Source organism: Cupressus sempervirens, chromosome 9 (assembly GCF_028749045.1).
Source record: "Cupressus sempervirens isolate cs-2001-9-10 chromosome 9, ASM2874904v1, whole genome shotgun sequence".
In the NCBI taxonomy this organism is placed as follows: Eukaryota; Viridiplantae; Streptophyta; class Pinopsida; order Cupressales; family Cupressaceae; genus Cupressus; species Cupressus sempervirens.
Window position 1 is genome coordinate 515,078,062 of NC_143126.1, and position 23,643 is coordinate 515,101,704.

At 39.2% G+C, this 23,643-nt stretch overlaps 1 protein-coding gene across 1 annotated transcript in view; it reads right to left on the reverse strand.

Moving 5' to 3' along the window:
• Window positions 1-23,643, reverse strand: part of LOC149539618 (UBQ, helicase-c and DEAD-like helicase domain-containing protein) — a 349,808-nt gene that overhangs the window by 39,923 nt on the left and 286,242 nt on the right. The window contains exons 22-24 of the mRNA XM_089800846.1: window positions 17,309-17,476; window positions 17,052-17,164; window positions 16,706-16,829 (exon numbers count right to left, since the gene is read on the reverse strand). Of these exons, the coding sequence (XP_089656972.1) occupies window positions 16,706-16,829; window positions 17,052-17,164; window positions 17,309-17,476 (405 nt within the window). The remainder of the gene's footprint in view (window positions 1-16,705; window positions 16,830-17,051; window positions 17,165-17,308; window positions 17,477-23,643) is intronic.

Sequence of the window (23,643 nt, forward strand, 5' to 3'; positions counted from 1 at the left end):
TATTAAATTAAGGTTGTACTCTATAAAGTTATTTATTTAATTTTATAAAGTTTAATAATTGAAGTACATCATAAAAGATGATTCCGAAAAACTTCCAGAAACTTCTCAGCAAAGTGAATAAATAGAGGACATAAGGCTCCCATTTGGACAAGCGATTTTGTGGTTTCTACTATTTTTTCTCATTGGAGCAATTTGTGGTCTTCGGTTTGCAAAATTTTCATTAGGTCTTTGGGAACGGAAACTCCCTTGGATCGGCATAACTGAGGAAGTGAGATATCTTCTGAAGGGTTGCTCATTGGAGATGGTATTCAGCCATTTCATGGTGGATGAATTAGAGAATCAATTTTTATCAAGGGACTGAAACTAGCAAGGAAGGCGAGGCAATTTGTTACAATCCAGAAGGGCGCTATCTAATACTGGGTTCACCGCAGTTTCGAGATTCAACAGGGATAATTTCTGCTGGCTGACCTCTCCTGAAGCCGTGTTTTTCATAAACAATAATTATGGAGTTCCTTCGAGCATCAGCAAGCACGTATTGAACCACCTCATCACGAGTAAGTCTTGAAGATTTTCTAATAAGAAAATCGCGAGTTGGGTGTGAGTTGCAAATATCCGCGCCAAGACTGGAAGCAGCTACAGCTTAAATTGTTTCATTTATTGGAATCGGGACTGAGGGTTTCGAATTAAAACAGGAGTAGTTTGGAGTTCGCCCACCATAGTGATTTCCAAGTTGACTGTTATAGACGGCAAGTGAATTCGCGATCTCTATTTCGTGTAGTGCGATTTTGCAAATACAGACGCAGCGGATTCCGTCGGGACAGGGGTGCGAAGGGAATCATAGCACCAGTAGTCGGATGAAATCATCAAGACGGCTATTATTATAAACCCAGCTGTAGAGAACGGTTTTAAGGAAAGCCTGTATTGATCGGCATTCAGTAATCACAATGGAGGCGATAATCCCAGGTTTTTAATGATTACTTGGTTTTTGATATTGATTTCCGTCTGGGCTCTGTCACGCAATTATTGAACTGTAATGAATATTGAATTTGATTACAATGAGATTCTTTCCTGAATATTGTTGGTAATTCTATCTATTATTTTGTGCATTCCGCTGGAGATAATACAAATTTAAAATTACATGGTAAGTATTTTACGAATTGTTTCAATCCAATATTGATTTTTTTGGTGACCCATTTAGAGAGGGTTATCTCAGTGGTATCAGAGCCAGGTTCCTGCCATCCTGTCGGGTAGAAATATTTTATGCAATCATATTCTAGATATTATATTCGCAGGAGGACTAGACATAAAAGCAAAGATATGGGGGAAAGACAATCACAGAGTCCACCAAGATTTCCCAGAATTGATGATGAGGAAACCAGAGAGTTTTACAGATTCATGACTACAAGACAGGAAGAAATAGCTCGGTCACTTCAGGCTTTGAATGCCACAATGGAAAGAATTGTTCAGCCCCGGTTTCTGGAACAAGGAAGAGGTACGTCTGATCAAGATAATAGAAGTGTGGCAAGCTCACAAGGTGCTCCTAGGCGCAGATCATGGACAGCTAATAGGCCTACTCGCCCCACCTTCCTAAGGGAAGAGGCTCAGGAGATGGGAGAAGATGATGTACCGGAAGATTTCCAGGATGATCTTAGGGCTGCTACTGCAGAGTGGCAGGCATTACCCCCACATGTGCGTGAACTATTGAACTTTGATCGATATCTAAACCAAAGGAGAGAACATATGAGGAATAGCCGCCAGAATAGGAGGCCTAGAGGAGGTCATGATAGTGAGTTACAGGGAGCTGTTAGCAAACTCACTTTACCTTTTTCGATGGTAGTGGTTAGATGACAGCGCAAGCTTGGATTCATAAGTTGGACACCTTCCTAGCATTAAGGCCTATGTCTGAAATAGATGCCATCAGGTATGCCACCTTGCATCTGGAAGGCGCAGCTCATGATTGGTGGTCACATGGAATGGTTACGTTGCAGCACAATCAGGTAACATCGTACCAAGACTTTGTGGATAGATTGGTTGAACGTTTTGATAAGAAGGATCCAGAAATTTATTTTCGCGACCTTGCACAGTTAAGACAATTTGGCAATTTAGAGGTTTATATTAGTGAATTTCAAAAGTTGTCAGTCATGGTACCAGATGTGTCGGAAAGGAGGTTAGTTATCTTATTTACAGAAGGATTGTCTAAACCCCTCAAGGGATGGATTAAGGCATTTGATTCCCCAACACTGCAGGAAGCCATGAGGAAAGCACGGAGTATGGAGCTTACAGCACCTTCTAGCAGGTTCACTTCCAAGAGTACTACCTCTTTCAGAGATAATAGGAAGTTTGATAAGAATAAAGGGAAGAGCATAGAAACCAAAGGAAAATCTACTACACCCCTGGATGCAGAAGCATTAAACGACTTGCGCAGGAAGAAGTTATGCTTCTATTGCAAAGGTCCATATAACAGGGATCATGATTGTCCTTTGAGGCCTAAAGGAAAAGCCAATAGGGTTATGTGGGCATATTACGAAGGATCAAATTCCGACAGTGCAACAAAAGAGGATGAACACAGTGCTCGTGGTTCAGAGTCTGAGGAAGAAACAGGGAATTCAGAACAAAAAGAAGAAACTGAATTACATTTACAGCAAGGGCGTTTGTCTAGCATTCAGCAAGAAGGATCTTTTAGATTACGTGGTGTTCTAGCAGGACAGAAGGTGATCACATTGGTTGATACAGGAGCTACACATAATTTCATCGATGCACGATTGGTCGAGCGCCGTGGTATTAAGACAGAAGAATTTGAAGGTCTTCAAGTACAGGTTGCTGATGGTTACACTCTTAAGTGTAACAGGATGGTTAAAGACATGCCGTTACGCCTGAACAATTATGAATTCAAGGCAGATTACCATGTGGTCAATATGGGCGACTTGGATATCGTTTTGGGGATGACATGGTTACGTTTATTAGGTGAGGTCACTTTTCGACTCCAGGGCATGGAGATCAACTTTGAAGTGGATGGGAAACAACATGTGTTGAGAGCTATCCGGAATAGCGACATCCGAACAATTTCTCTCAGATGATTAGAAAGATTGGTCAGACATGAGGAAATTGAATGGGCAGCCATGTGTACTCTCATGCCTACACAGGAGGAACAACAAAAGACAGAATATCATCCTGACATACGGACATTGAGGGAAAAATATAGTAAGGTATTTAGTGATATTCCACCTGGTACACCACCTGATAGAGGGATTGAGCACATCATCGAATTAGAAGAAGGTGCTAAACCAGTTATGATCACTCCATACAGACATCCAAAGAGGCTCAAAGATGAAATAGAGAAAACCATCAAGGAGCTCTTGGCGATGGGACACATCAGACCTAGTAAGTCTCCTTTTGCTTCCTCAGTAGTCTTGGTTAAGAAGAAAGATGGTTCATTACGAATGTGTATAGATTACAGGATGCTGAATAAAAAAACCATTAAGAATAGATATCCTATTCCACGGATTGATGAGCTAATAGATGAACTGCATGGGGTATGCTACTTTAGTAAGATTGATTTGAGATCAGGTTACCACCAGATTAGAGTCAGAGAGCAGGACATTGAGAAGACTGCATTCAGGTGTCACTGCGGGCATTTTGAGTTTGTAGTAATGCCATTCGGGTTGACCAATGCACCAGCTACTTTCCAATCTACCATGAATAAGGTTTTCCATCATCAGCTGAGGAAGTTTGTATTAGTTTTCTTTGATGATATCTTGGTATACAGCCGAACATGGCATGAGCATATGGAGCATCTAGAGACAGTACTGAAGACCTTGCAAGCAGAGTCCTTGTATGCAAAAGAGTCTAAATGTGACTTAGGCATGATCGAACTATTATACTTGGGACATATTATCAGTAAAGGAGTACGGATGGATCCTGATAAGATTCGTGCTATTATGGAGTGGCCTACTCCTGAGAACTTGACACAGCTAAGAGGGTTCCTTGGTTTATGTGGCTTCTACCGCAGATTTGTTTGCGGATATTCGCGACACGCAGCTCCTATGACAGATTTGCTTAAAAAGGGAGCTTTCATTTGGACAGCAAAGGCACAAGCTTGTTTTGACAGATTTAAGGAGATCATGACTTCATGTCCGGTACTAGCATTGCCTGATTTCTCGAAGCCATTTGAACTCCAGTGTGATGCTTCAGGAGATGGTATTGGGGCTGTTTTGATGCAGGAAAAACACCCAATTGCATATGAAAGCAGAAAACTCCGTGGGCCAGAAAAAACATTCAGCATTTACGACAAGGAGATGTTAGCTATCATGCATGCATTAGCTAAGTTCAGGCAGTACTTAGTAGGTGGCAAGTTTTGCATAAAAACTGACCACAACAGTTTAAGACATTTCCTTGGGCAGAGGGATCTCAATGATAGACAGCAGAAATGGGTCAGTAAGTTACAGGCATATGACTTTGATATATCTTATGTTAAGGGCACGCAGAATGTGGTAGCGGATGCCTTGTCAATCAGACCACATCTTAGTTCGATGATTGAGATCTCTGAGGATTGGAAGCATGTGATTATTGCAGAATATGTTAAAGACTCATGGGCATCTGGGATAGTTGACGGGACAATTGTTGATACCAGGTATACACTTGTGGATGAGTTGATTGTTTACAAGAACAGGATATTTTTAGTCCCAGGATCGAAGGTGAAGCAGTTTATTATGCGAGCTCTTCATGATTCACCTATAGCTGGTCACCCCGGATACTTAAAAACTTATAGACAGGTGCGAGAAAGGTTTACATAGAAGGGACTCAAGAAGGATGTTTTGCAGTATGTTCGTGAATGTTCTGTTTGTCAACAGAATAAACAGGAACACACCTTTCCAGCAGGACTTCTACAACCACTTCCCATTCCGTGTCAGAAGTGGGAATGCATATCCATGGATTTCATAACCGGGTTGCCCAAGGCTCAGGGTCGTGATTGCATTTATGTGGTGGTAGATAGACTAACGAAATATGCCCATTTCTTTCCCATCACCACTACTTACACTGCAGTACAGGTAGCCGAGGTATTCTTTAGAGAGGTTTTCAGGTTACATGGGATACCCCGCAGTGTTGTCAGTCACAGGGATAGTAGATTTTTGAGTCATTTTTGGCGAGAGGTGTTCCGATTATGCGGCACTGAGCTCACACCCAGTACCAGTTATCATCCGCAAACCGATGGACAGACAAAAATAGTAAACAAATGGGTGGAAGGCTACTTGAGGAATTACGTGGCTGATCAGTAGAAGGCTTGGGTAAGATGGATTTATTTGTGTGAGTACTGCTATAACACAACTTTCCACATGTCTATCCAGATGACACCTTTCCGAGCATTATATGGCTATGATACACCGAGTTTCATCGACTTGTTAATGGGTGATGTTCGGGTTCCACATGCTGGGAATTTGATGCAAGAAAGTAAAGACATTATTAGCTCTCTACGGGATAACATAGCTCGGGCATAGAATCAGTATAAGCAATATGCAGATCAAAAGAGGACGGAGAGGAGTTTTGTGGTAGGTGACATGGTTTACTTAATGCTTCAACCATTTCGACAATCTACTCTCAAAAAGAGTGGGTCAGAGAAGCTTAAGCCCAGGTATTATGGACCTTTCAGGATCATCAGGCGAATAGGGGAATTGGCTTATGAGCTTGAGCTTCCAACAGACAGCAAAGTATATAATGTGTTTCATGTATCACGCCTCAAAAAGGCGTTGGGATAGAATGTGATACCTTCTGCAGTATTACCTCCCTTGGATGATGAAGGGAAATTGATCCTAGTGCCGGAATTCATTTTAGAAAGCAGAGAAAAACAGCTCCGCAGAAGAGTAATCAGAGAATATTTGGTTAAATGGAAGGATCTACCAGTCGAAGATGCTACTTGGGAAAATGAGACAATTTTGCAGCATCCAGCTTTGAGATTGCTTGAGGGCAAGCAATTTCAGGAAGGGCAGACTGTCATGTCCCCTTTTTAGCGACATAACTTTAACAGGGGATTTGCCTATCATCAACTCTCGTAGGCAAATGATTATGGGAAGAGGGTCATTTTTGTCTTCCGATGATTACAATTTTGCTCTCGAAGAATAATAATTAAGTAAGTGGGGCCTACTCGTTCTAATATTAAATTAAGGTTGTACTCTAACTTTATAAAGTTATTTATTTAATTTTATAAAGTTTAATAATTGAAGTACATCATAAAAGATGATTCCGGAAAACTTCCAGAAACTTCTCAGCGAAGTGAATAAATAGAGGACATAAGGCTCCCATTTGGACAAGCGATTTTGTGGTTTCTACTATTTTTTCTCATTGGAGCAATTTGTGGTCTTCGGTCTGCAAAATTTTCATTAGGTCTTTGGGAACGGAAACTCCCTTGGATCGGCATAACTGAGGAAGTGAGATATCTTCTGAAGGGTTGCTCATTGGAGATGGTATTCAGCCATTTCATGGTGGATGAATTAGAGAATCAATTTTTATCAAGGGACTGAAACTAGCAAGGAAGGCGAGGCAATTTGTTACAATCCAGAAGGGCGCTATCTAATACTGGGTTCGCCGCAGTTTCGAGATTCAACAGGGATAATTTCCGCTGGCTGACCTCTCCTGAAGCCGTGTTTTTCATAAACAATAATTATGGAGTTCCTTCGAGCATCAGCCAGCACGTATTGAACCACCTCATCACGAGTAAGTCTTGAAGATTTTCTAATAAGAAAATCGCGAGTTGGGTGTGAGTTGCAAATATCCACGCCAAGACTAGAAGCAGCTACAGCTTAAATTGTTTCATTTATTGGAATCGGGATTGAGGGTTTCGAATTAAAACAGGAGTAGTTTGGAGTTCGCCCACCATAGTGATTTCCAAGTTGACTGTTATAGACGGCAAGTGAATTCGCGATCTCTATTTCATGCAGTGCGATTTCGCAGATACAAACGCAGCGGATTCCGTCGGGACAGGGGTGCGAAGGGAATCATAGCACCAGTAGTCGGATGAAATCATCAAGACGGCTATTATTATAAACCCAGCTGTAGAGAACGGTTTTAAGGAAAGCCTGTACTGATCGGCATTCAGTAATCACAATGGAGGCGACAATCCCAGGTTTTTAATGATTACTTGGTTTTTGATATTGATTTCCGTCTGGGCTCTGTCACGCAATTATTGAACTGTAATGAATATTGAATTTGACAAAAAGAAGGACGAGACGATGCGCATGTGTGTGGACTACTGCGCGCTGAACAAGAAAACAATAAAGAATAGGTATCCCATTCCAAGAATAGATGAGCTGTCGGATGAATTGCATGGAGCGGTCTATTTTTCAAAAATAGATCTCCGTTCCGGATACCATCAAATCCGAATGAGAGAAGATGTGGAGAAAACGGTTTTCCACTATCACTACAGACATTATGAGTTCCTGGTCATGCTGTTCGGATTGACCAATGCACCTACTACATTTCAATCATGCATGAATCGCATCTTCAACAAACAATTGCGTAAGTATCTAGTGGTATTCTTTGATGATCTTCATATTTATAGCAGGACATGGGAGGAGCATCTGAAGCATCTGAATGAAGTTTTGAGTATCATGGAGGAACAATCCTTGTTCGCCAAGTAGTCCAAAGGTGAGTTTGGGATGACAGAGATATTGTACTTGGGGCATGTTGTCAATAAATACAGGTTTCAAGTGCATCAGGAGAAGATTCAGGCTATCCTTGACTGGCCTCCCCCAAAATCACTCACGGACCTGCGAGGATTCTTCAGACTATGCAGTTACTACAAGAGGTTTGTTAAAGGATTCTCTTAGCTTAGCACACCTTTAACGGTTCTGACAAAGAAGGGGTCATTCCAGTGGAACGAAGAGGCACAGTGCACCTTTGAAAAACTGAAAAGGGCCATGAGCACTTGTCTTGTACTTGCACTACTTGACTTCACTCGACTGTTCATTCTAGAGTGCGACACATCTGGGGAAGCCATTGGAGCAGTAATGATGCAAGACAAACACCCCATCGCTTATTAGAGCACAAAGCTTACACCAGTAGAACACCTATATTCCATCTACGACAAAGAAATGTTGCCCATCATGCATGCACTAACCAAGTTCTGACAGTATCTGGTAGGTGCCAAGTTTGTCGTCCATACAGATCACAACAATCTGACATATTTCCTGGAGCAGTGGGACTTGAACGAACGGAAAGAAAAATGGGTAAGCAAAGTTCGGTCTTTTGATTTTGACATTAAATATGTAAAAAGAAAGAACAATGTTGTTGCAAATGCCTTGTCCAGAAAACCCACCATCTACTCACTAGACTAGATTTGAGCTAATTGGAAGGCACAATTGTTAGTGGACTATTCCAAGAATACAATTGCCTATGAAATAATGGATGGCCACACCTACAATAATTGATACCGAGTGGTGGGTGATATCATATACTATAAAGACCAGATATACTTAGTGCTAGAGTCCAAACTGAAGCAGAAGATCTTGAAGGAAGTACACAACTCACCTCTAGCTGGACACCCCAGTTTCCTTCAAACTTACAGAAGTCTTCGAGAGAGGAAGAAGTCTTTGGGAGAGGTTTTCATGGAAGGGACTAAAAGGGGACATGTTGCAACATGTAAGAGAATGTACGGTCTGCCAAAAGAATAAGTCCGAACACACTCTGCCTGCCAAGCTGCTACAGCCTTTGCCAATTCCCGAACATAAGTGGGAAAGTATATCAATGGACTTCATAATAGGTCTTCCCAAGGTGAATGAAAAGGACTGTATCTTCGTGGTGGTTGACAGGTTGACAAAATATGCACATTTCTTCGCCATCCCCTCGGACTTTCAGGTTGCTCAAGTTGCAAATTTGTTTTTTAGAGAAGTCTTTCGCTTGCACGAGTTGCCCCGAAACATTGTCAGTGATCAGGATGGACGATTCGTCAGTATCTTCTGGACAGAATTGTTTCGAATGGCAGGGATAGAATTATCACCAAGCACGAGTTACCACCCGCAGAGGGATGGACAAACAAAGATTGTGAACAAATCGCTCGAAGGCTACCTTCAGAACTACGTCTCGGCACAACAACGAGCGTGGATAAAATGGATCCATTTGGGGGAATATTGCTATAATACCACGTACCACATGTCTATCGGGATGGCTCCATTCAAGGCTTTGTACAGGTATGAACCCCTCTCCTTCTTCGACATAGTTTTGGGTGACAGTCGCGTTCCAAGGGCGAGGGAACAGCTTTAGGAGGGGCAGGACATACTGAGGAGTCTAAAAGAAAACCTACAACAGGTACAAAATCAACAGAAGATGTATGCCGACAGACGCCGAATAGAGAGGAGTTTTGAAGTAGGGGATCTGGCATATCTCCAGCTCCAGCCATACCGACAGTCTTCATTAAAAGGAACAAGGAACGAGAAATTGAAGCCACAATTTTATGGTCCCTATTGCGTGGTCTGTCGCATTGGTGAAGTAGCGTATGAACTGGAACTTCCGGAGGGAAGTCGCATTCATAATGTCTTCCATGTTTCTTGTCTGAAAAAAGCCATAGGGAAAAATATCACAGTTGCTACCAACCTTCTGCCACTCAATGAAGAAGGAAAACTCATTCTAGAACCTGCTGAGATCCTCAAAGCACGTGAAAAGACCCTACGGAACTGCACTGTAAAGGAATATTTGGTACGCTGGCGACACCTACCGTTGGATGATGCAACGTGGGAAGGTGAGCACATTCTCCAGCACCTGGCAATGCATTTGCTTGAGGACAAGAAAATTTTAGGACGGGAGGACTGTAATGTTCCCATCATAAAATAAGTGTATTTAATTAAACTATGTAACGGGCCGATTGATTTAATTTACCTCGATCCCTTTTTTATTTTTGTGTCGAAGTTTGTGTCACCATCGGCTATCTTTGTACACCCTTAGAATGGTTTCCCAACAGGTATTTAAGCACAGCTTGTAGGAAGTCTTAGGTATGCCTTGGAATATATTTCTTTGTACTGCGAACTCCTGTTTAGGGTTCTCTATTGTTCGCCATTTCGAAAGTGAAAGACCTTCCCTATTTAGCTTGTGCAGTTTTGGTGGGATTTAACCCTCACCCTATTCCGTCAGTGTTCAACTCGGTCTGTATCTGGCAAATTGAAGACTTAATTGTGTGTGGAAATATCAGTACAGTTGGTGAATCTCTTGGCTCTGCGCCTAAAACTTGTGTTTGTTACATCCTACAATTTTCAAGTAGTATCAAGTCGGTTTGTATTGTTGATTTTCCTCCCTTCAAATAACTTACTGTACGGCATCCCTGTTTCCTCTATTTGCATGTTATAACTGTCAGCCGATTGGATGGTTCCGACAGTGTTTCTGTAGCCAACGGATTGGTTGTCGTCAGTGTTTTGTATTTTGTAGCCGACGGGTAAATAGTTTGTAGTGGATGTAATGTTGTGGCCGACGGACTCCTTCGGGAAGGTTCGGCAGTAGTATTTATATCCCGCCTGGGATCATTGTAAATCATCAATAATCTATTATCGTTAATCTTATGAAGCATAATATATGTCTGGCATGTGCGAATATAATTCTACTATTCTGTTCCACTGTCTGTATGCGTTCATATGTTTACCAGCCTCGGTCCTTATGACTCCTCTAGCAGAGGCAGATGTCCCACGAACAATGACGGAGATGGTCCCACAGACAGCGACATATGTTGTCCTGCGGACAGTCGCCGAGATATTGCCGACGGCTGTAGCGAAGGTGATTCCAGTTGTACTAGCAGATGTCACCGTTGCAGCCTCACAGAGAGCACAGTTGCCACCGCCGGAGCCTGAGCCGTAGGTTCGGTTGGAGGTCATTGATTGTGATGCAGTCGTCACTGTTTCGTCATCTTTTTTAGCAGAGACCGAGTCAACCCAGCCAGTACTGGAGGAGAACCTAGAGCTCGCGCAGTCAGACCAACCAGAGGTGATGGATAGAGCTAGTATGTTTTTGAGGCAACAGTTTCGACTCACTCCGGCCAAGCGGGGTCCGTCTATTCAGTCTCCTAGGCATTCAGGAACATCACCGGCAGTACCAGAGCCTCAGCTTCAGGAGGAGGGAATGCCACATGCTGTGGTTGCGCCAACAGTAGAGAAGGCGGCACCGGATGTGGGCATGGCTCCCGCTGATGTGGAGGAGAACAGTGATGCGGAATGGTCATTGGAGGACTTCGCCAAGGAGGATTACGGGTCGGATGAGGACAGGTGTCGGGATTACTTCAGGACTATGAAGTCTGCGTTGAAGAAGGGACACGATGTGGCAATTCAGGCCTTGACTCGACGGAGGGAGTGGCATTTGATCAGAGCATATATCTGTGGGATCTGTCCTCGACGATTTCAGACTTGTTTTGTAGACAGGGGCTGCCCGATAGTGGAGACAGCTGAGATGGTAGATTGGGCTACTGAGTCGGAGTTGGGACCCAGTGACACCCCTATGATGAAGCTGGCACATGAGATTGTGGGATTGTACAAGGATGTCTACTATGGTCGTCGGCGTGCGGAGGCGAACAGGGTTGCAACAGAGAGATCATTGGCAGCTAAGAGTGAGGCTAGACAAAAGATAGCCGCCGACTTGGCCGACCAGCAAGCAGCATGGGCCGCAAAGCGGGCAGCACTACTGGCAGATTTGGCAGCAGCGGTGCAGGAGAGGGACATGGCTAGGCAAGGTACAGAGGCGGCGGTCCGAGATAAGGATGCAGCTGAGCACGAGATGCAGTTAGCTAAGAGGCAGGCTATGGATGCAGCGCTTCTTCTAAAGGAGGCCGTCGAGGTTAATTCTCAGATTCAGACAGATCTCTGCATCAGGACAGAGCAGGTGTATGAGTTACGTTGCCAGCAGCACACTTTTGGGATGCCCCCTTCGCTCTAGTATTTCTTCTATTGTCTGTAAGTTGTCTCCTAATTTTGTTAGTCGTCAGGAGACGACTTTTTTTTGGGGGGGATGGTGTCAGCCGACTTGATGGTTCCGGCGGTGTTTCTGTAGCCGACGGATTGGTTGTCGTCGGTGTTTTGAATTTTGTAGCCAATGGGTAAATAGTTTGTAGCGGATGTAATGTTGTGGCCGACGGACTCCTTCGGGAAGGTTCGGCAGTAGTATTTATATCCCGCCTAGGATCATTGTAAATCATCAATAATCTACTATCGTTAATCTTATGAAGCATAATGTATGTCTGGCATGTGCGATTATAATTCTGCTATTCTGTTCCATTGTCTGTATGCATTGATTTCTTTACCAGTATGGTAAACAATAACTAACTGTACAGCGAGTACAACCTTTCAAGCATTTCCTCCGTACACCCCCTCACCCAAACACACCCGTACGAAACCTCATCTTGCCACCGTACGGACTCTATCCTCTCCACTCTCCATATCACTCTGGAATATCTTTGTACAACCCTGAGATTATCACCGTACAGCCTACTTCACCATACCGTCCCCCACATAGCCTGTACGGCCTTCTAAAAACAGTCGTCCCTTCTTGGCATATGGTCATCCCTTCTTGGCGTATGGACTTGCAAGGTAGAATAGTGTACAGATTCCAACCGTACGGCTACTCTAGGCAGCACCTCTTCATCGTACGAACTCATTCAAGGGTATATTTGCAGCAATTCCGTATAATACTAATCTACTAATCAATGCATTGCTCACTAGGTATAGTACAAAGGAAGAGATAGAGCAAATCAACAAGAACAAACTTGGGATCTTGTACCAAGACCCAAGGACAAGAACATGATTGGGACAAAATCGGTGTTCAGTAATAAGGTAAACGAAGAAGATAAAGTTGTTAGAAACAAAGCTCGGTTGGTTTGCAAAGGCTAATCACAACTTAAAGGTGTGGATTTTGATAAGACTTTTGCTCCCATTGCAGGCTAGAAGCAATTAGAATACTTCTCGCTCTTGCTTCCTTCAAAGGTTTTAAGGTATTTCAAATGGATGTCAAATCAGCATTCTTAAATGGTGACTTGAATGAAGAAGTTTATGTGGAACAGCAGGATGGTTTTGTGTTCACTAATGAATTGGACTATGTGTGCAAGCTGAAAGAGGCACTCTATGGCTTAAAACAAGCCCTTAGGGCCTGGTATGACAGGTTGAACAACTACTTACAGCAGCAAGGATTCAAGAAAGGGTATGTGGATAGCAATTTGTATGTCAAGAATGAAGGTAACAACACTCTTATTGTTGATGTCTATGTTGACGATTGGATTTTTGGTAGTGATAACTCCAAAATGAACAAGAAGTTGCTGATTACATGAAAAATGTATTCAAAATGTCTATGATGGGGGAGCTATCTTATTTTCTTGAGCTGCAAATTAGTCAATCAGCTGAAGGTATTTTTATTTCACAAGTTAAATATCTCAGAGGGCTGCTTAAAAGGTTTAAGATGGAAGATTGCAACCCGGTTAGCACTCTCATGGAAACCGGATGCAAACTAAGCAATAATGATGTATCCCCTAGTCTTGACCAAACTTTCTACAGGTCTATGGCAGGAAGTTTGTTGTTTGTTACTGCCACCAGACTGGACATCATGCAAATTGTTGGTTATGTTACTAGATTTCAAGCATCTCCTAAGCAAACACATGTTAAAGTTGTTAAGAGAATTTTTAAATATTTAAAAGCACTACTAAATATGGTATTTGGTTTCGTAAGAGTTCTGATTTCTCTCTTACAGCCTTTACAAATGCAGATTGGAGTGGCTCGGTGGATGGTAAAAAAAGCACAAGTGGGTGTGCTTTCTTCCTAGGAAATTGTTTGGTTTCATGGCTCAGCAAGAAACAGTCTTGCACTTCTTTGTTTAATGCTAAAGCGAAATACATTGCAGCAGTTTCATGTTGCACTCAGGTAATTTGGATGCAAAACATTTTGATTGATTACAAGATTCAGTTCGATAATCCCATCTGCATATATTGTGATAATACGAGTGCCATTGATATTTCTAAGAATCCTTTTATGCACTCCCATACCAAGCACATTCCCACTAAGTATAATTATTTGAAATAGCAAGTTGCTAACATGGTCAAACTAGAATATGTTTGTTCAAAAGAACAAGTTGCTGACATTTTTACAAAACTGTATCTCGGGAGCACTTTGAGTAAACAAGCTCAGTGTTCTTTTATCTAATTAAATGGCATATGTTCAAGGGGATATTTTCATTGCTATATCTCATGGTCATTGATGTCAAAGGGGGAGTTATGTCGTATGCTTGCAGGGGAGTTGTATGTTCTTATGTTGTATGCTTGAAGGGAGAGTTGTATGTTCAGCTTTGGGACAACTTGGTTTTAGGAATATTGTGGCATCAATATGGGTTGCCATCAATAAAAAGTAGGGGGAGATTGTTAGTATTTTTCATTTCAATCTTTTAGGCTCAGTGACTTGTTTCCACAGGAAAATGAAGTCCACAAAAGGTTAGTCCACAGGAAAGTTTGTCCAACGGAAATTTCTCCATGGGAAAATTCTCCACGAGAAAGTTTGTCCACCGAAAAGTTTCCATAAGAAAGTTCTCCACGAGATAGTTCTCCATGGGAAAGTTTTCCACAGGAAAGTTCTCCATGGGAAAGTTCTCCACGGGAAAGTTCTCCATGGGAAATTTTGTCCACAGGAAAGTTCTCTAGAGGAAAGTTTCTCCACGGGAAAGTTAGTCCACGGGAGAATGTTAGTCCACGGGAAAGTGAAGTCCGCTGGAGAATATTTAGTCCATGGGAAATGGTTCCACAGAAGCCCTTCTTGCAGTTTTTTTCTTTAAGTTGCCAAGTGTTGATCTCCTTGGTAGTATTTCTTCATTGCACCCTTTGTAACTGTCAACACTGTGTGTGAGCGATTCTCGAATTTCTGACTGCAAGATGTAATGATCATACTTCAACGGTTACTTTCATGCAGGTAGCAATGACAGCATTATGGACAGGTTGCGTACCCATGTTAGAGACACAATTTTGATATGCATGGAGACAGTGAGGAACATTAAGAGGTTTTTCAATTCCTTACGTAGAGTGAGAATCAGAGGGTGAAATTTTCATTTGAAGCAAGACGATAGTGATAGAAAATGAGGAACAAAGAAATTGTTGCGTCTATATTCTTGTCTAAAGCATTTTATCATTTCATGATAAAACAAGATTAAAAACTGGTTGTGATACAGTTACTTCATCAGTTAGCTGGAGGTTGTGGCCTCTAGAGGTAGTTGCCTCAGTTCGATCAGGCTGAAGCCTGCCTTTTGTTCAAAATGTTGAAGCCTTGGATGTATTGGGTTGTAGCCCACATTTGCAATGATTAGTGATATTGTGGTTTTTACCCAACAGGGTTTCCACGAGATAAATTCCGGTGTCTTTGTTTTTCTTTGTGTTTTTTCAGTTGCATTTACTTTTAAATTTTTGAAATACTAATTTACCCCCTCCCCCTCTCTGCATTTCTTAAGTTTTTCAAGCAGAGCCTGAGAAGCCACAATAATTTGATGATGACAATGATGTGTAAATGAGATTGGAGGAAATAGTTACACTTGCTTTTGGCTATTCCAATAATGAGGAGTTTCCTACATAATCAACTACAGATGGTGATGATTCTAACTCTTGAGATTGCTGCTCAGACAAAAAGAGCTATTGATATCACTTTTCGCAACTTACTTTTATCATTTTGGTGCTAGTTACTTGCATAATGAGACTCTTGAACTTTCGGCTTGTAACTTATTTGAATACTTCAACTTGAAATAGATTCCAATATCCAGCTACTGCTGTGTTTCATTAACGATTGTTGATATTCAAATTTTATAATTATTACATCTTGTCATTTCATTATACAATCCAACAATTTGAATCCGTCCTCACATTGCTTAGCTTTAGTTATGAATAGCAATTATCAATTTAAATTATAAGTTAGTGTGTGTTTATTAGATATATTATTTTGCAGCTGTCTTCTCACCATCACCAAAAATTGGAATTTTTTTCTTTTCTGTCCCTGCATCCTGGAAACTCATATAAACACTAAATTTTATACACGCAAATGTATTATAATGTTTTGGAGTTACTTGATTCCTTTACCAACATCATTTGAACTTTACTATGAGCTATTCCTTTCTGTTTCTTTTTACATTATACTATTCATGCTACTTAAAAATAGGGCTACAAATTCTTGCAACTAATTGCTCTGTTGACAGATTTTTCCCCTCTACACTAAGATAAGTCTTCTTGTGGTTTGCACAAGTAAGAAAAGGCATGCACATGAGGTGCATCTAGGAACAGAGTCTCATCTTTTACCTGTTAACATGGAGTTAATATAGGAAAATATGCACTAAAATATTTCTTCCCAATATTTCCTGCTGGATATTTGGAGGAAACAAACATAATATTTACCAAACATTATTAAAACCAGGTTATTCAAATAAAACTCAACTGACATAACCAGGATTTAAAGCATGATTACAGCTAATTGTTCAACACATCACTTGCTCACATCTAAACCTCACAAATTTGAATTGTATGCTAAGAAATGAAACAAACATGGCATCCAAAAGGACAGAAGCACTGCTGGATAATACCACATTCAATAATAATTAAATTTACAAAGAAACCCTTCAAATACAGAAAATACAGATTTAAAGAATGGCTTCAAGATTACGGTACAAAACATCAATTGCTTCACTGCCAAGATCATTTGAATAGGTAGGGAAGTCGTGCAAGAGTTCACAATACCTGTGGGGCAATGCCAATGCTTCCAGGATGGCGATCAAATAACAGGAGCCTCTCTGGGAAATAACGGCTATCATGTGGATTCGCACATTCTGTCCCTAAATCTGAAGGATTGCACATAATATACCTATGGATTTACAATGATTAACATTCCAATCAATGGTGTGACCAAAAAAGTACTGACAAGCCATTCTATTTAGGTTCTTCCTAAAAAAACTTAGTATAACAAGATATGTGTCATACCTATTCAAGATGGACATAGAAAAAAAATAACAAAGGAAAGAATTAAGTTACACAAAGGATTTCTTAAGTTGGTCTAGGAAACTCTTAACACTTTATTGTTTCTTACAATGGCATTATGTTGAGCAATGCATGAGAGGCAGCATGCAGGCCTGCCCGGAAAGAAAGACTTTTCTTTTCAATTTCCATTCGGATCTGAAGTGGCACTCGTATCCAGACTGCCTGTCAAAACCACCAAAAATAATTGAGAGGGATGACATAATTGCCAATTTTGAATTTATAACACATATTTTTATTAAAAAAATTGACAGTGTCGGTATTGCAGATTGAAAAATTTCTAGGTGATTTATAGAGTTCCCAACTAACTTGTGATTCATATGAGTACTCCGGAAGAAAAAGATCCACAGTATCAAAAACTTGATTGCTCCCGCACCATATACGGCGGAAGCCAATCCACTTTGTAGTTACTTTGCAGAGATTTGCTTGAGCAGTAGTTGCCCGATTCTCCAGTCCTGAAATTTTGAGAGGATATGCCTGCATGGTCAGACATAGAAGAACAGGGATATTTAGCATATCCTATCATGAATCATAAGATTATAAGGTCCATTAACAAATTCAAATCATTAAATGCTCACACCATATTTAGAATGTGGACAACTAGCTAACAGTGTATATTGCATATCTTATCAGCAAAACTGCTTGAAAATCCTTGTTGCCTGTATAATTGTTCTGGACTGATTTTAGCAACAACACCTGTAAATTTGAGAAGAGAAGCTAAACCATGTAAAAAGAAAATGGTTGCTACAAGGCTACCCCCAACCCTTTATAATAGAGAGCCCCTTGAGGCCTTCTGCTTGCAGTATCCATCCATTTGGTATTTTTCCTAGAGGTAGGGCTGGGCTCACACACGTTAGGTAGGAAAAGAACGGGGTCATAATATCTAAAGGATTTGGCTGGGTGGGCCCCATTCAGTATCAGCTCTTCCATCTGGCCAATGGAAAGGTAGGCTTACTCATGGCCTCTATAGAGGTAGTGGTACGAAGGCTAGGAGCTCACATTTCTTTTACTCACTTTTGTTGTCACTCTCATCTATTGGATAAAATAAGTTGCTGATTCAGCTGCTGATGTGGACGAAGGTACACAACTTGTGTGTGGGGATGTATGAAATTTTTTTTTGCGGGGTTTGGATGCATTTTGGTGCGTTAATATATATACACACAAACCAATACAAGAAATAAGCAGAATTAAATCATTTGATAGTATGATACTTCATCATTGATCAAGATAAGTATTATATATAGAGATTGGAAAACTGTTCATCATTCATGTACCAAATCATAATTGTAAGTCTAAGTATACTGTCAAATCTGTTCATACAGATTAAATATGAATACTTCATTTTCTGTCTTCATTGATTGTAGATGATATTGAATCAGATTAAGTCCGATTAATCTCTCCATGTTTGGTGATCACATATATATAGCATTTAGTTAAGAATGAAGTCTTAATTAACCCTAATTAATAATCGGGTCTCTTCTTCGAAATGGACCGATGTATATCAGAGACATATCCTAAATGGACTTGTCTCCACCATGACATAACTATTCAAATATTATATATGTATCCTTGAAACAGTCTGTCTAGAAACATCAAAATTCATAAATGTTTATCTACAGCAGATCGAGCATTATCTGAACCATATCAGACTTGAGATATTCAGTATTTGTAAATACTAAAATTGCATTCTTTCTACATTTGGTATAAAGATCAAAATCCACATTTTCTGATATAAATCTGCATACAACAAATCAAAAAATAGCAACTGTTCTATTCTGAAATTTAAAAGGTATCATTTACTCTGAATCTGATAGAAATTTAATCTACATTAACTGATATCAGAACCTTGCTAAGGAAGATCCAATTAAATTTGAGATGACAGATTACACTCTCTTGATATTGCAGTCACATCACATTCTTCATAATGTCAAATGTGATCAGATTTGAGGATTGACTTGAAGGTGCAAACAACTTCAAATCATGGAAGTTATGAATTATGACGATAATAAAAGAGAATAAGTTTAATTCACTTGTGAAAGATAGGAAGACAAAACCTAAGAATGAACCAGAGAAATCCCAATAGATTGGGAATAGTAACCCCTATGTTTATGAGAACTGACTTACTGGAAGCTCCAACTTCCACACATTGTAGGCTGTCCTATTGGAAGCCATAACCCCCACTGCTGTCTTCGTGAGCACTAACCCACTGCACGGAAAACTTCTTTTCCACCTTGGCAATGTTGCTAACTCAACTGATGATGGATAATTTGCACAACTTTCTTTCTTCAATCAGATAGTTATCTCTGCATGAATTCCTTAATTTCAGCATACATTCAACTTTCTCTTATTTCTTTCCCACTTCAAGTCAACCTCCAAAAATATCTTATTTTAATCAACCAACTTATTCCAAACTTTATATATAAATCAAATTTTCAATCTAATTATATATATTTTCTCTTTTAACTCTTTTACCTCTTATTCTCCACTTTACACACATTACACTTCTTTTATAATCCTGACATGTGTATATAAATTAGAGTTCTGAGACTTTGTGAGTCCGAGGCAAATGGCCTCTAGACTCAGACTAGGCCAAGTCTTCGCAAGGTCCACGTGGATTTGCCGAGGCCCAAGCCTAGGACTCTCCTAAATTTTTTAATTTTTTAATTTTTTTTTTTTTTTAAAGATAGAGATTTCTGGAAAGTGTTTTTTTTTTTCCAGTGTATATTAATTTTGAAAATGATGTTGTGGTATGTCAAGAATTTATTAAAGATTGAATCTCAACTCTTAAATCTTCAAATTTATGTCTAAAAATCTTGAATATTATAGGAATTTTAATGTTTAAATCTTCAAATGCCGTTAACCAAGTTATAGCAAATTACACAACTGAATAGCCCTGCATCTCAAAATGAAGGATAGTTACCCAAATTGAAGGCTCGCTGCCAATATTGGTTACTATCTAGGTTTCATCATGAAGAAGTCAAATTCAGCATTGTAGAGTTCAGTAATGTTGTACAAATATTTTAAAATTTACATATATTTGTGTTAGAATCCTATAATGATGTATATGAGTTTTTCTTTTTTTCTAGACTTGCGTGTTCATGAATGTTAGAACTTTCTAGTGTTGTACATAAAGTTATAAACTTTCAGACTTACATGTATATGTGTTGTTGGCTATGTCCTTGATCATTTTCTTGGCAAAAAATTGTAAGCCAACTATAATTGTTATTCAAAGACTTAAATCATTAAAGGTTGTGTTTCACCAAGCAAATTGATAGACATACTTGAGAGCCCTGTTGTTGTCTACAATGCGCACATAAGCTGTAACAAACATATTTTTCAATATCTGAGTCTTCCATGACTTATCTTAGGCATATCTGAAGGAAGGCATAGGCTACTATGAACCTTAGTCTTCTACACTCTAGCTGATATTTTGATATATGTTTTCAAGTTTTGATTCCATGGATTTCATATATTGTAGACATTTGACAACGACATTGTGTTTAACTTTATATTATGTTATTCAGGTTTATTCTTTCAGAAATTTGTTGTTATACTTATGCGATCTATGCAAAATTGTGTATGATTGTTAAATAGCTTCTATTTATCTCTATTATTGTGTATTTGATGTTAATTGACTAAATGATGCATGAAAAAATCTTTAAATCCTTAAAAATCTTTCAATTTCATTGGTTTTTCGATTTTCTGAGTCTTCGCTGAGTAGGTTGTAGAGTTCGAGTTCGAGTCAAATTTTGACTTTCTGAGTCAGAGGCGAATTTGAGTCATGTAACTATGATATAAATTAGATTAAAGATCTAATTATATGCATACATGTATTTGTAAATATTCTGCAAATCCTTTGAATCAGACTTTTATTTCCTTCCTTGATTGTTGACAATGGTCTTCTAATTACCTGAATATTGATGAAGTTGACACTTATAATTCTGATTAGAGAATTATATATTTCTGCAATAGATTAGTATGATATTGCTTGAGGAAATAGCCTTAAATGTGAAATGTTTGAAGAACACTGAACTTCTCTAATGTCGATACAAGAAGGAATAGTCGACTTTGATCTGATATTAAAATAGAATACCTCTGCACTATAAATTGCTAAATAATGATGCTTGGAGGAGTAGACTGAATTATGTTTGTGTGTCCTTCAAAACTGCACCACTATCCCTCTAAATATCTAGACTAGGAGACGTGACCCTTAAAGAGCATGTCTCTTCCCTAAGTCGGCTTGTATGACTCCTAAAACCGGCAATATGCAAACTAATCCATCATTAGTTAGTGACTAACACATTATGTTAGATTCACTTGTTTAATAATAAATAATTTTGGAAATTCGTCGCCTAGAAGAGAGAGATAGGAACACATACATAAGGCCATACGTAGATACTTAGACATAGAAGAGCAACTACGGTCTACAGTTTCAAACTTGGAGATCATCAAGTTATTAAACATAACACTCCCTCTTAACTTGATAATCACACAAAGAGATATCATATCTAGCAACATCAATACAGATGAATAAGCAAGAATTAATACTCTATATCTGTCTGAATCTTCTTAGTATGTGAAATCATAGAACACATAATACAATGTCATATCACTCAATCTGTGATATGAGAAATCACTGCTACTAGTGATAAGTTATAGGATAAATCTGAAGGGTAACTTTCTTCAAATTATCCAAGTTGTGACTCATAGAACCTTGTATTTCTATATCACAACATGATCTTGAGTTTAAGATCTACCTGAATACAAGATAAACTCAGAGAATACTAAAATTCTTCCTTTATCCAAATTGTGACTCATAGACCTAGCAATGTCTACATCACAATACAATCTTAAACTAATCTAGATCTTATAGTAGAACTATGTTGTTTAGCACATTATCTAAGAGATCGTCACCTCTTCAATAATGAATACAAATGGTGGAGCCCATAATAGTCAATAGCCCAACAAAATTATTTTATTAAAATTTAAAGATTACAAATGGATTACAACTCAACCATACCAAGTCTCCTCCTGAAGTGTTTTATCTTCACTCTAGATAGAGGTTTGGTAAGTATGCTTGCTGTCTGATCTGCTGTGCAAATTTATTCCAATTTTACAGAATTCCTATCTACCATATCTTTTACATAATGGTAAGGAATTTCAATATGCTTGGATCTATCATGAAAAACTAGATTCACTAAAATCTTCATGGAACTTTGATTACCACAATGAATAATCATAGGATTCATGGCTTGTCCAAATAATCCCACAAGTAACTTCCTTAGCCAGACTGCTTCTCGAGAGGCCATTGCTGCTGCAATGTCTTCGGCTTCTATGGAACTCTGAGCTACTAAAGACTACTTTTTGCATATTCAAGATATCATTGCTAATCCTAACTGAAACAACATCCTGAAGTACTTTTTCTATTTGTAACACTTCTACCCCAATCTAAATCAGTGAATCCATGTAAGTCTAAGGCAACTTTCTCATATTTGAGTCCAAAATTAAGAGTGCCTTGTAAGTATCTCGTAATGTGTTTAACTGCAACTAGGTGAATCTCCCTTGGTTCAAACATAAACTAACTTAAGGCATTAACTGCATAGCAAATATCCGGTCTTGTATTTACTAAGTACATAAGGGACCCAATCATCTATCTGTAGAGAGTAGAATCTATGAAAGTTGATTCTGCTACTGCTTCCTTAAGTTTATGTAGATTAGTCTCCATTGGAGAAGACATAGGTTTGCAATTCCATATTCCAAATCTCTTTAAAATGTCTGATGTATACTTCCCTTGATTAAGTATGATACTGTTAGAATTCTGCCGTACTTCCAATCCTAGGAAGTAATGGAGTCCAAATCTTTCATCTTGAATTCTCTAGTTAGATCTTTCTTGCATTGATCTATGAGTTGATCACCACCTGTTATTAGTAAATCATCAACATACAGTATCAGAATTACCATATCATTTTTATCTCTTTTATAATATAAATTGCGATCGGCTTCATTCTTGGAGAATCCTAAGCTGGTGAGATACTTATCAATTCTTTCATACCAGGCCCTGGGAGCCTATTAAAGCCCATAGAGAGCTTTCTTGAGCTTGCAAACAAAAGCGTTAGGATCATGAGTTTTAAATACTTCAAGTTGCTCCAGATATACTTCTTCTGAAATCTTTCCATTTAGGAATGTTGTTTTTACATCCATTTGATGTACCTTCCATCCCTTTGATGCAGCAATTGCTACAAATCTGGCTCTATACTTCTCAATGCTACCATCAGCAACATGCTTTATTTTAAATATCCATTTGGAAGAAACAACAAATTTTCCTTTAGGTATTGGAACAATTTCCCAAACATCATTTTTCTTAATAGATTGGTATTCTTCTGTCATAGCTTCTTGCCAAGCTGTATGTTTAATAGCATCAGAAGGATTAGTTGGTTCTGATTTGGATAAATCACTCATGTTTACTGTATAATTAGAGAATCTTTTAGGTCTTTTACTTTCTCTGACTGTTTCGGAAGGTGTAACAAAGTCTTGAGCTGCTTCAACTATTTTAATCACCCAAAGTGGTCTTTTCTTTGAATTTTCTTCAAGGTTCATATTTTGAATTTCATCTTCAATTTCTTCTAAGTTCTCCCTCTAAGACT